Source organism: Saccopteryx bilineata, chromosome 3, assembly GCF_036850765.1.
Source record: "Saccopteryx bilineata isolate mSacBil1 chromosome 3, mSacBil1_pri_phased_curated, whole genome shotgun sequence".
Lineage (NCBI taxonomy): Eukaryota > Metazoa > Chordata > Mammalia > Chiroptera > Emballonuridae > Saccopteryx > Saccopteryx bilineata.
This window is the reverse complement of record NC_089492.1, coordinates 128,471,220-128,484,128: the sequence shown is the minus strand read 5'-3', so window position 1 is coordinate 128,484,128 and position 12,909 is coordinate 128,471,220. Positions and strand designations below refer to the sequence as shown.

At 49.0% G+C, this 12,909-nt stretch overlaps 1 protein-coding gene across 4 annotated transcripts in view; it reads left to right on the top strand.

The window, feature by feature from the left end:
* EXOC6B (exocyst complex component 6B) overlaps positions 1 to 11,189 on the top strand; it is a 675,853-nt gene extending 664,664 nt beyond the window's left edge. For all 4 annotated transcript variants that reach the window (XM_066267372.1, XM_066267374.1, XM_066267375.1 and 1 more), the window contains 2 exons: positions 3,657 to 3,769; positions 7,814 to 11,189. In XM_066267372.1, coding sequence (XP_066123469.1) covers positions 3,657 to 3,769; positions 7,814 to 7,940 — 240 coding nt within the window. In that variant the 3' untranslated portion in view covers positions 7,941 to 11,189. The remainder of the gene's footprint in view (positions 1 to 3,656; positions 3,770 to 7,813) is intronic.
* The last annotated feature ends 1,720 nt before the right edge of the window (positions 11,190 to 12,909 follow it).

The window sequence follows — 12,909 nt, the reverse complement described above, 5'->3', positions numbered from 1 at the left end:
ACAATTTGAACATCAAAATAATTAGGTATAGTAATGAATAGAAGGCATTGGAAAAAATGGGAAACCATGAACCATACCAAAAATAAATTGATAAATGAGTGGGGAGAAGGGAGAGCACTTGCCTGCAGCAGAATGCTGAGTGACAGCTGAGAAATGTGGAAAAGAAGATTAAGCTGGAATGTCATCAGTTTGCAACCATCAGAGTAAAGACTGACTCAGAAAAGAATCCTCAATGGATGCTAAATCTAAGGGGAAATTTTAGTAGGAGCACTACGTTTGCACGGTTTAAAATTGTCTCTCAGCTGCTTACTAGTTACAAAGGAAACATAACACCTAGACAGTAGAGAAATCAGACAACTTCTTGACTAGTATCACCAGTGAGAGACAAATGAACACTGTATATACCTCCAACTGGGACATCCTGAGGAAGACACAGCGTCACTTTGTAGTATTCTGGCCAGAAGTGCATGTCTTAAATCATGAGAAGGCATTAGAAAAAACAAAACTAAAGGGGGAGAAAAGAAGCAGGGGACTATGTTCTTCAAAAAAGTCAGTATTATATTTAAAAAGAGAAAGGCCTGTGTAAATAATTCAGATTTAAGAAAACTAAATAGATAATTAAGTGTAATAGCTATTCCTAAACTATATGATATAGTAGAGCCAGAATAAGACTATGTGGGACATTTTGGGTCAATTTATAAAATTAGAATATAGACAGTTATCAATAATATTAAATGTACTGAGGTTGAAACCTATACTGTAATTATGTAAAAGACTAACCCTAATTCTTAGGAGCACTGAAGTATTTGGGAATAAAGGGCCATGATATATGTCTTTACTCTCAAGAGACTCAGAGAAGAAATATCATGTGTGTATGTGTGTGGAAAGAAAGAAGGGAGGGAGGGAGGGAGGGAGGGGGTGAGAGAGAGAGAGAAAGGAAAGAAAGAAAGAGAGAGAGAAAGAAAGGAAAGAAAGAAAGAGAGAGAAAGAAAGAAAAAAAGAGAGAAAGAAAGAGAAAGAAAAGGGAAGAAAAAGAACTCAAATGATGATGGAGCGTGTAGGTAAAATGTTGATAATGGATAGATCTGGGTGGAGAGTATATGCTGTTTTTATACTATGCTTATTCTCGCAACTTTCTGATAAGTCTGAAATTATTTCCAAGTGAAAGAAAAATTTTGTAATTAAAAAGAATGTGATAGTTATTGATGACCGAATGCTCTGCATCCTTGGGAGACAATTTGTTGAGACCTGACAAGGCCATTATAAGTGGAGACCCAGGCAGGCGGACCTGAGTTTCCTCTGCAAGTCACAGTCTGGGAATCAAAGGCTGTGCAGATTCACAGACCGGCCAGTTTTCTTGACTTCTTATTCTAACACAGTTCTTTGGAGTCCGACAGAACTGTGTCCCCAGGCAGCTAACTTACTTAGCAACCCCTCCCCTCCTCCAGTCCCTGTCCTTCTCTCTCAGAGGAGGCCATAGACCTAGGAACAAGCCACACTTACGGACCGTGGAAAGAACACACACCAAAGGGTGCTCTCCAGGCTTGGACTGGTGGAGCTGCAGTGTAGCTTCGACCTGACCCAGAGTAGGATGAAGCAGGGAGCCTGCTGTACTGGAGCACCAAGAGACTTTGGCGGAAGATAAAAATAGAAAACCGCAGCGCTGAGTCTTGAACTGCCCTACACACCCCATTGGTGATTTGTCCAGTTTTCACCAGCCAGGAAAACATAGCGTTCCTTGCAACGAATCAGAAAATAGCGACACCATTACTTCCATCACAGAAATTAGGAATTCATTAATAGAGAAGGTAGTTTTATCAAATAAATGTATGTGTTACCTTCTGTAAAGCAATACCTAAAATAGGTTTAAGCAATCAGGTTTTCAGACGTTTCTAATTGAACTTATTTGTGATTCATTTATACTGCTCACAAAAATTAGGGGATATTTTATCACCTCATATTCATTTTGAAATATCCCTAATTTTTATGAGCAGTATACTTTTCTTTTATTAGCTTCTTAGGATACAAACAGTAAAGGCCTCCCCACAGTTTTTCAGAATTTTCTGAGAAAAAAATTTTTAATTAAGAAAACGCTATTCTTTTTCCTCGTTTTCCCCTAGGACTTGAGGGGACAGTGTATCATATTTTGAAAGCGCAGCACTGGGAACACTTCAGAGCAAGGGGCACCCCGAGTGTGGATTGTGCTCCCCAGGAGCAGGTGAAGAGCACTGTCTGGAGTGGTCTTCGAGCCTATAGGACAGAACTGCAAGGCTGGAGCGGGAAGCCAGGGAACGCTCTCTCCTAAGGGAGAGGCTCAGAGGCCCTGGGGCAGCAACAGGAAGTGGCAGAAGCCCCTTAACTTGCCAACTAAAACAGGCATGGCCTAACAAGGCCCTGAGAGGGCCCTTTGGGACCATGCCCACCCAGACCAACCAGCGTGTCTGGAACAACCATTCTGAGAGAATGGAGGGAAGAGAGGGGTTGGCCAAGTGGGGCAAGGCCCACACTGCCTGTTTGCCCAGCTCCACGGTAAAGATAGACGGGGAGGTGTGCCTCGAGCCCAGGCCTCAGCATCGCATTGATTCTAGGCTCTCTGCCTTTGTTCTGCACAGAGACAGCGTTTACTACCTATCTCTCAGAAAGGGGTGGGGGTGGGGGTGGGGAAATGCCTTGAGTCCAAAAACACTCACATATGTCTCATTGCTAAAAACTGCATAGAGTGCCCTGCTTCTGTGCAGTGATGTGAGTCTGGGACTGTGCCCCTTCTAGAAGCTTATAGAGGGGAACTAACACTTCCCTTTCATCATTCCAACCTTTGAAATGCACTGATTTTTTTTTTTTAGCTTTACTCAGATAAAAATTTTAATATTTCTTAGTGTGATACCTGAGGTTAAAACTAACTGGCTGGGAAGGATAGCCTTTGACAAAATTTGTTGGTTTCTCTAAATCAAAATCTCTGCTGATCTCAGAATTCAGTTTACCAAAAGCTCTCATTAGCTTTTTATTAGTACACATCTAGTTCCTGGCACTCCTCAGTGACACTCCTCACCCCAGTTCCAGAGTCTGTGTCCTCAGTCCTGGACTGTTTTTCCATCCTGACCAACCATGCCCTGTCTCCATCTGCTCAGCCAGTGCCCACTCAGGCAGAACACATGTCGCCTCTTGTGAATGCTACATGACCTATTTGTGAAGTGTGTCTGTATCAACTGAGGAACCCGGGCAGAGTCAGTACAGCAGGTCATAAAGCTAGTACCTGCACCCAGACCTTTCCACCTCAAAGCTCGTATGACTGTGTGTGCAGTGGACCACGTCCCCATGTATTTGTTCATTGCTGGATTCTGAGCTCCTAGAACGGTGCTGACACCTGGAAGGCACTGGACGAGCGCTCATTGAATGAGCAAGTGAGTGATGGTTGTGGAAGTCTTGTGTTTTGCTCTGGCTGTTGGCTTGTCGTCTCAGCTCAGATGACTCCAACTTACAGCGGTTACTCATTTATCTTCCCAGCTGCATTGTATTTTATAACCATTCTTTCTCTTGATACATTTTTATTTTAATTTTTCAAATCTATTAGCTGGTAGTAAAGGATGCTAAGGGTTTCTGAGGGTTGTCTTGTCTGTCTGATTAACCCTTGGGGTTGGGGTTTGGATATCTTACAGCTCTTGGACCTCTTCATCCAGTGGGATTGGTCAACTTACCTTGCTGACTATGGTCAGCCCAACTGCAAGTACCTCCGGGTCAACCCAGTGACAGCACTGACGCTGCTAGAGAAGTGAGTACCCAGTCCAGCCGTCTGTGTTGGGAAGCGAGGGGCGGGGGGAACGGAAGGTGAAATAGGCCCTCATTTTATCTTTGCCAGTAGCCGGGAAAGGCAGCAGAGAGACCCTGTTTTTGAAGTCACTGTAGGTGGTACCAGTTGTCTCTGGCAGTAGACTTGACAGGGCAGCCTTGTAGCCTCTTAACTCATGAAACCCACAGCAAGGCCAAGTGTGAGTCACTTGGGCTCTGAGATGACCTTGGAGCTTAGTGGGGCAACGTATCTTTAACTGGAGATGACAGAAGAAGAAAGGGAGATGCCTTAGTTTGGGGCTCAGGCCAGCCTGGTAAACAGAGCGAGGCTGGCCCCAACCCTCTGGAGCGTGATGATGGCTATAACAGCCCCACAGAGCAGGGAGCCTCTGCAGTTTCAGCAGAGAAGCTCCTGGACTTACTGAGCCCCACACCAGAACCCCTCATACACACTTGAGCTTTACTGTGCTGATTGTCCCAAGAAAGCTATGTTGCAGGAGGTACCTAATTCTTGCCTGAGGAAGTCACTAGTTGGCAAAGGTTGCTACCACTGAGACCGGGTTGGCCAGCTCCGGAACGCCTCACGGCTAACCTTCATGTCACCCAGGTGCTGGGACCTGCTGTGCTTTGCAGTCTGGCTCTGACATGTAAAAGGGAAGCTTGTTCTTGTTTTCAAACTAATTAACCCCCACCGCCTTAAAAGCCCTTCATCTAGGCAATGTAGCAAGTCTACGCACATGGCCAGTCAGGCAGGGCTGACACTCCAGGACGGCTAGGAGGTGAAGGAGCTCTCTGCAGGAGGGGCTGAGGGGTGGCACTCCTACTGTGCAGCGTGCTGGGGATGCAGAGGGGAGGAGCGGAGCGTGGGCAGGAGCAGGGTGCAGAGGTATGTGCTTGGAGCCAAGAAACTAAGAGCCCAGCGTACAACTTTGTCCAGACCAAGACAGAGACTGATGTTTCCATTTTAACTTTGTTTCCCATGGCTCTCTCTTTGAATGACCTTCCTCCCTAGGATATCTAGAGAGTAAGTATATTATCCACTTGGGCCTTTTCCATCACTTTGAGGCAAGTCCTTCTGGTTTCCTCATTGACACTAATGATTATGCTAAAATCCCTACCCTGTGAGTTACCCTCCATGACATACTAATCGACTAAACCAGCCTGGTGCCAGCTGGTTGGCTGTTCCTCTGCCCTTGTCTTTAGAGTGACCCTTGGCTTACCAATTCCTCTGGGGCTGGGAGTGGCAGCAGCAACGTCCCCCCATCAGGCCAGGTAAAGGGCTGTCCCCACTCAGTTTCCTGATATGTGCAACACTTTGCTAGTGCAGGGCCTGAAATTCAGCCCCTCAGCAGATCTGGAACTATGTCTCCACAGAAGATTCTTTATTAGAGGCAAGACCTAATCCCAGAATTCTCGGTACCCAGCTGAAATGCAGAACATTTTGGCTTTTGGGTTGGTGCTTAGATGCCATATTCTTATGGATCCAGATGTGCTCTGGGATTCCCTTTCAGCCAGTTACCAAGAAGTACTGACTCACTCACTTGCTGTGGATCAGCAACAGTGTAAAATAACTAGCCTTTCTGGAGCATTCCCAAGGCTTAGCTGGTAACAAAGCCATGTGCTTAGTCCTCACAATCAGCAGGGTTTAAAGCTTCCTTCCAAACACAGTTTAGCCAAAGGTCACCCTAAAATCTGTATTTCCAGCCTCCTAGGAATCAGTCCCTTTTCCAGACCTACTCTTGCTTCCCCCTCCCAGTGATCCCATTGGAGCTTGACACTCCTTGTCTTCCTGGCGCTTCTTAGCAGGGCGGGATGTGGAGGAAAGGGAAGCTGCTCCTGTGTCATCAAGAGGTGGTCATAGTGAAAGTAGACCAGGGGGTCTTACAGAACGGGATGGGGGGAGGGTGTTCCTTTGGTCTCAGAGAATTCTGGGGTACCACCAGCTGCTGTCATCAGCACTCAGGGCACTTAAGTTATCTGTCAAGAGATCCCAACTCCAGGCCTGAATGGCCAGGAAAGCTAACCTCTGAGACTCAAAGACTACCCTCTTCTCCTTCTCTGCCTTCCTGAAGGACCTCCCTACAGGGGGCTGAAAGCCAGCTCTAGCCACTTGTCTCTGGGCTGATTCAAGGAGTTACGGGTCTAAAGATCACACTGAATGTTAAATTAGATGTTCCATAAACATGGGAAGCATTTTCTTCCTTTTCTTTTTGTTTTGTGTTGTTTTTTATTTAGATTTATAGCATAATTAAGAAGTGGAAAGGATCATTCTCTGGGATAAATAATCTAACACCAGGCCAGTTCCACAAACATAATTGTGACATTACTGTGGAAAGGACTGAGGACCATCATCATCATAGCCTTGAGGGCTCTTTTCAACCTAAACCTCTACACCTTGTTACCTCTCCCCAGCCCCTCCAAGCACGGCCTTCTCATGCACAGGGTTGTACCTTATACCCAATGTTCTCAGTTTGCTTGATGAGTAATTCTAGCCTGAAGGCCCTTAAGCTTACTTAGATCAGAAAGAGAGCGTGATGCCTCTGTCAGCCAGAGCCATAGCACTGTGGTGCTCACCAGAACCTCTTATCAGTGGAAATAAATGCCCTGTGACCTCTATTTGCCTGTAGGGAGCATGCCTGGCCACAGGCTACTCCACAGTGCTGCCTTCCCTCCTTCCCTTTGTCTAGCCAGTCTTCTTGCAGCCCAGGGAGCCGGGAAGTCAGAGAGCAGGTGTTGGTGAAAACCAGCCTAGCGCTATCCCAAGGAGAAATCCGTCTAGGAGTGTTCTCAGTTCTCTAACAATGGGGAACTAGCTAAGGGGGAGAGATCTGGTGTGTGGAGCCTAGGCGAGAACTAATAGTTAACACCAGATGTCAAGGTCATGCGTGGGCCCTCTGCAAGGAAGACCAGATTCTTGGATTCTATTGCAACAGCCTAGTCAGACTTGGGGGATTCTGTGACACCCTCAGCCTGACCTTGATTTTTTTAATCTGTGCTTGCCAATTATGTCTCGCTATCTGATAGAACCATTGGCCAGAGCTGCCCATTGTTTGTGCTCTAGGAATACACTAGAAAAGTGTTCTGGGGCTTCAGTGTGGCCTAGTAATAGGAAGTTCTCCAATGGTCAAAGGCCTGAGGATATAGACAGCCACTGAGAACTCAGGGGCTTCTCTTGCCAAAAGCCCTGGTTCATCAAGTGAGAGAATAGTCCAACTTTTTTTTTTCAATTGATTTTTTAGATGGAGCAGAGAGAAAGAGAGAGAAGGAAATATCAATTTGTTTTTCCACCCACTTATGCATTCATTGGTTGACTTGTATGTGGCCTGACCCGGGATCGAATCCACCACCTTGGCATATCAGGACAATACTCCAGCCAGCTGAGCTACCCAGCCAGGGTGGTCCAACCTTTTCTCATCTGCTTTCCTCAGCATCATGACCTCTCTCACACCTTACTCTGAGATGAAAGAGAGATCAGTCAAGCCCTCAATTTTGCTAGGGATGGGGTTGAGTGACCAATGGCAAGGTTTAGAATTGCACAGTGGCTTTGTGATTCATGTCCTCTTGGAATTGCTAGTTAAGAGCATTTTTCTGCTTTACCTTTCAAATACCAGCTCTAAGGTCCTAGCAGGATTAAGTCAGCTTATGAGGTGATGAGTAAATTCTACATCTTCTGTAAGAGCCTTCTGACCATCATTGCTACAGCATGTCCCAGGTATCTCCATGTAGCAGGTGCATACCTGGAGATAGAGGGAATGGTGTAGGGAGGGTGGGTGGGGTCCACAGGGGTTAGCCCCTCCAGAGTTGGCACTTAGCTGTAGCCAACGGTGCCTGAATTTGGGAGGACTGTGGGCGCCAGCAGGACAGCTTCCTGTGCAAAGGTAATAAATATGAGCCTGACAGTGGGAGTGTTCTGGACTGTCACTCTGGGTGGCAGCTAAGGTACACTCTGTCATCTTCCCTCTTGCCAGTCCCCCTTCTACCATGGTCTTCTCAAACCCTTGCTCTCCTTTTTTCTTTCTCTGTTTAGGATGAAGGACACTAGCCGCAAGAACAACATGTTTGCACAGTTTCGTAAAAATGAGCGAGACAAACAGAAATTGATTGACACTGTTGCCAAGCAGCTCCGTGGACTCATCAGCAGCCACCACTCCTGAAGGCTGTCCTCAGCCCCCGGGGGCTGCTCGCCCCAGCCCCACAGACCAGGGCCCAGCCCTCACTGGCCCTGCATTTATGCATTCTTCTTCAAAGAGAGAAAATGTATTTTTTTAATAACCTATGTACAGTATTCACATAACCTTTCCCCATAGTCTTAGAGGCACAAGAGTAAGCAAGCATATGAGATGTTGCTAGGCCGGGACTCAGGGGAAGTTATCACTACACTATCTGTATGATCCTAGAGTGTCATCAGCCCCAGTGTGAGCAACCACCTGTCACTCACAGCTCTTGAGCTTAGGTCTGGGGCTCAGGAACTTCACAGGCAGAATGGGAACTTGGCACGGGGAGGTAAGGTGAGCAGGCAAAAGGATATACAGTGTATCCTGTTCACTCCTGGCTGCCCATTCACCACCTGGGAGGCTGATTCTTCCTGGAAAACTAAAGACCAGCACACGGTCCTGGGGGTTTGCCTCATCAGTCCACTGACTATCATTGGCTCTGGTGAAGAGGCATGGCATGTGGCAAGATGACACTTCACTCCAGCCCCCCAGGACGGCAGCTTCTTAGCCTAGCTCTGACTCAATGCTTTACTGCTAATGTTTCTGCAGCAGGACAGAGCTGCGTACACAGTGGTAATAATGGGACCCTGTGACTGCGGGTAGGTCGCCCCCACACTGGAAGGCCAGTGTGAATGGACCCAGAGCCTCAGCCCCATCTCCGTTCATCTCATTTCCTCTTTCGCCGTCAGGGCACGTGGCTCAGGGCAGGTTGGCAGTCACTTCCATAGGGCCTCCCGGAGAGTCTCAGACGTGGCTTCCTGCAGTGCAGCAGCATCACTGAAAGGTCAGATTCCAGGAGCCTGGCATTGACCCTACTTTACCCCTAGGTGAAACCTGAAGATTACTTGAGATTTTCCTTTGTCTTTTAAAACCCATTTTCTGTCCGCCATCTTTAAAAGGAAATGTCACCAGCTCTGCGCTGTAGGAGCAGCCCCAGCTGGACTGGATGCCTCTAGTGATGGAGCCACTGTCCCCGTGAGGTAGACTGGGCCAACCAAGGCTAGTCGTTTGTTGCTTCTGGCCCAGCTGTCCCTCACTAAGCCATCTGGATATGAAGCTTTGCTCAGGCTCAAGGCCTCTTGTCCTCTTCTGAGCTCCCTGTAGCCATCTTTTGGCCCTGCCTGAAAAAGACTGTCTATAAGCCTGCCCTGGACTCCTGAGTCTGCATGGGGAGCCTGCGCCAGCTAGCCCGGAGACTGTGTCCACTGGCCCCACTGCACTCCTGAGACTCCATACAAGGGCTTTGCTTTGAGGCCCGTCAGAGGAACCTGCACCTGAAGACACTTCGGGAAGATGCCGTTATGGTTACTGGCCAGAGTAGAATTGTGCGTCAGCAAGCAGTTACCAGTAAGCCACACAGGTGTTTCCAGCGTGGGTTCGTGGGAGGAGACGCTCATCAAACAGCACTGCACTACCTTTGTCAGCTACTGCGTCACTTCTGGAGGGCAGTGCTTCCTCTTTCCTTCCCCACCCCTGACCCTCCTTACTCATCACAACTCGAAAACCACAGGAAAGAGCGCGCGCGCGCACACACACACACACACACACACACACGTGCAGCTTCCTCAGAGCTGGAGAGACCGGGCCACACTGAGCTCTGCACGTGCTTCTGAGGCTCATCTGGGGCTCAGCAGTTGGCCCGGGATCTTAGGATGAGGCGATGAGTACTGCCACCCAGAACTTCAGAAGCCAAGGGAAGGCAGGGCCCATGCAAATGAAACCCAGTGCCATCTCCCAAACATTGGATTTTATTGAAAAGATGAGACATGATTACAGTAATGTGCAGACCTGTTGCCGAAAAAGGGCCAAACACCCTCCTCCACTCACCCCCGGTGGCAGGCAGCAAGATCCCTCCGGCTTGAGCACCCAGACTTGCAAGTGGGAATGGGGTAAATCTTAAGTGTGTCACAATTTTTGTCTTTTTGTCTGCATTGCTGGTCTGGTCTCAAACCTGTACCCTGGGAAAACTGTCAGAGAGTGAAAAGTAAGCAGGCAGAGGAGCAAGGCGTGCTCTGCACCTTGCTCAAAGAAGCCCCTCTAAGGAAAACACCCGCTCAAGCTCCAGACTCATGGGGCGGCCCCGGTGGCAGCTCCCTCCGCCCTCTCGGCTGCCTCCAGTCTTCCCGAACAAACCCCATGTGCTGCTGCTGTGTTGTCTGCAGAGACCCACTCTTAGGGGTGGGGGGTGCGGGTGGGTAAAAAACAGGGACCAGCAATGTCCAGGGGGTTGGGTGGGTGAAGCAGGACTTTTAGTTTTGTCTGTAGGCCTCCAGCTGGGCCAGCCTTTGAGAGGACCTGTGACAAGTGTGTGTGCCCACGCTCCGTGGACTCCGAAGGGCTGGCTTCGGATGCCCAGTGGTGCACAGTGCCTGGAGGCCCAATCGGAGCGAGGAGGTGGGTGGCTGGGAGCTGCCAGGTTTACAGTTGGCATGAACCCTTGGCCAAATTCTTGGGGAAACCATGTTCATGTTCCTGAAAGGACAGTCCAGTTTAGGACCCTTAGTGGGTTTCATAAGGAGTAGAAGGAAGGAGGAACCGGTTGTACTTTTGACTCATAGGAAGATCTCTCTGAGCCGTCTCCTGGTAGGTAGGGAAAACCGGACCTGGAAATTGGAGCCAGCAGAGTACCCGCATGGGCAGAGGGGACGGAAGGCTTCCCGGGAGCATCCTCAGTGTTTCCAGTGTCGCCAGGCCTCAAAGCCGGCTACCTTCCCTGCACAGGTGACACATGCTTCCTCAGCAAATCCCAGACCCAGGGCCCTTGATCCCCATGACTGGCGTTGGCCGTGGCCTTCCTCGTGAGGCCCCTGAGCACACGGCTGGGGCTGCAGCAGAAGTGCCCACCTCAGCCTCCCTTCTTCCTGGACTCTGCTCCTGGCTGCTTCATTCGCTGCTTTTTTTTGTTTGTTTAATTTTTTTTTTGCCTGAATTCACAATTATTTTTTACTAATTTGTTGGAAATGGCCTTTTTATTTTGCACAGTTGCACATTTACTGAGGAAATCTAGGAGAGCCATTTTTTAACTCTAAAGGGAACTTTTTTAAAACTCACTAGTAAAGCTACTGATGCTGATGAGCCTTGTGGTTCCTGGGAAACCTGCTGTGTGGAAAGAGCATGTTTACTCCTCTGTACACTTTCCTGTTTTAACTACTATTAAACAAGAAGCCTACATACTTGTTTCAAAAGCCACGGCGTTGTATCATGGTCCTTTTGTTCTCCCACCCTCTTTGCACAGTGCGGCCGTAGCTGGATGACAGACGTTGCGCAGGACCAGAGCAGGCAAAGCCCGGTGGGGTGGAGAAAGCCTGCCTTCCAGGCAGGGCCAGGGGCCCTGGAAACATCCAAACCGCTGGGTTAGGCTTTTCTGTCTGCACAGTTAGCACCAGCATCGCCATGCAGAGGAGTAACTGCTGAAATGCCTGATTTGTGCAGAGCACTGGGCCAGGCAACCAGGGCCCAGTGTGGTTTGGAATACCAGCCTGGAAAGATTCCTGGTCAAAACAGTGATGGAGAATTATCCCGAACAAAGCCAGTCTGGGGCAGTGGGGAGAACCATTCTAGAGCTCCGTAGGGGAGAGGGACAGGCATGGCCTGGTACAGAAACTGTCTGTTCAGCAAGGTGGCACAGAGAAAACAGGATGCCAGTTAGCTGAGCCTCAGAGGAATGGAATTCAGACTTTGTTAAGCTGAGGGAGTATTTTAGGTGCAGGCAACATTAGAGTGGATGTCAGCACGAATCGGCGTGTGCTGGGAGGATAGTGAAGGACCTGGTAGGCATGTCTGAAGCCATGATGAGTGAGGCCAGAAATGGTATAAAGCACCCAGCCTGTGTGTGCTCTGCGCTGGCATGGAAGCCCTGGGACTAGGATGGAAAGAAGTCTGAATACAGTATTGCAACTGGGCTTTGAGGCCCGAGAGACCTGGGCGTCAGTCCCTGCTGTGCCACTCACTGTCTGGGCAACCTTCCACCAGCTCCCTACAGCCGGTCATCTTAGTCAGTGACAGCAGAATCGTAGTCCCTAAGCTACAGGCTGCTGTGGATGGTAAGAACGGCACAGGTACTTACAACACCTGTACCTAGGCCTTTCCCTCCTTCACCTCCAGTTCCATAACGTACCCTATGGCTGAGCATTGGCAGAAGTACCGGCGTGCCTCCATCTCCCAGCTTTCCCTCCCCAAGCCCAGCACAAGGTTCACAGTGAGGCCTCTCAAGCTCCTAGACGTGAAACAGGTACAAGGGTTCAAGTCCTTCAAATGAGCCAGCCGACAGCCCGGCTCAGTGCAGCCAGTCCTGCAGGTGGGGTTTGCTCCTCAACACCACCTGGAACATTCTCTATTCTCATTTTGGTGCCAAAACGTATACCTTCTTCTAGAATTCAAGAGTTCTTAGCCAGAGATCCATGAACTCTTGGAGTGAGTGTGTGTGCATGTGTGTATACACGCACATGTGTGCCCAGGCTAACATCCAGCCATTCTCCTGGATAGAAGGTGTGTGGCTTTCATCAACGTCTAAGAAAGATTCATGATTAAAATACTGAGTAATAACCAAATCTCTTTGGGAATGTAGATCTCCCGGTGAGGGAACCTCAGAAGCTTTGAGCAGTTACCTCCTCTCCCTGCCTCCTGTAGTTACAGCAGAGATTTTTCCAGACCTGGAGCTCTGCCAGCCACCTTTCCCGGGAGCCCCCATTAGCCCCAGATCATACTGGAAAACCAGTACAGCGGTCATTCCTAGCTTTCCCCAGACCTCGCGAGGGTACTGAGGGGGCAAGAGGCCCCTGCGCTTCGGACACAGACATTTCCAGCTGGCTGGGGAGATGGCAAATGAGGGTCCAGACCAGAGGCTTGGGTTTCCAAAGCCAAACCGAACCGGACTCACCCCAGAACATTTTCCAAAGCTTCTGCGCAG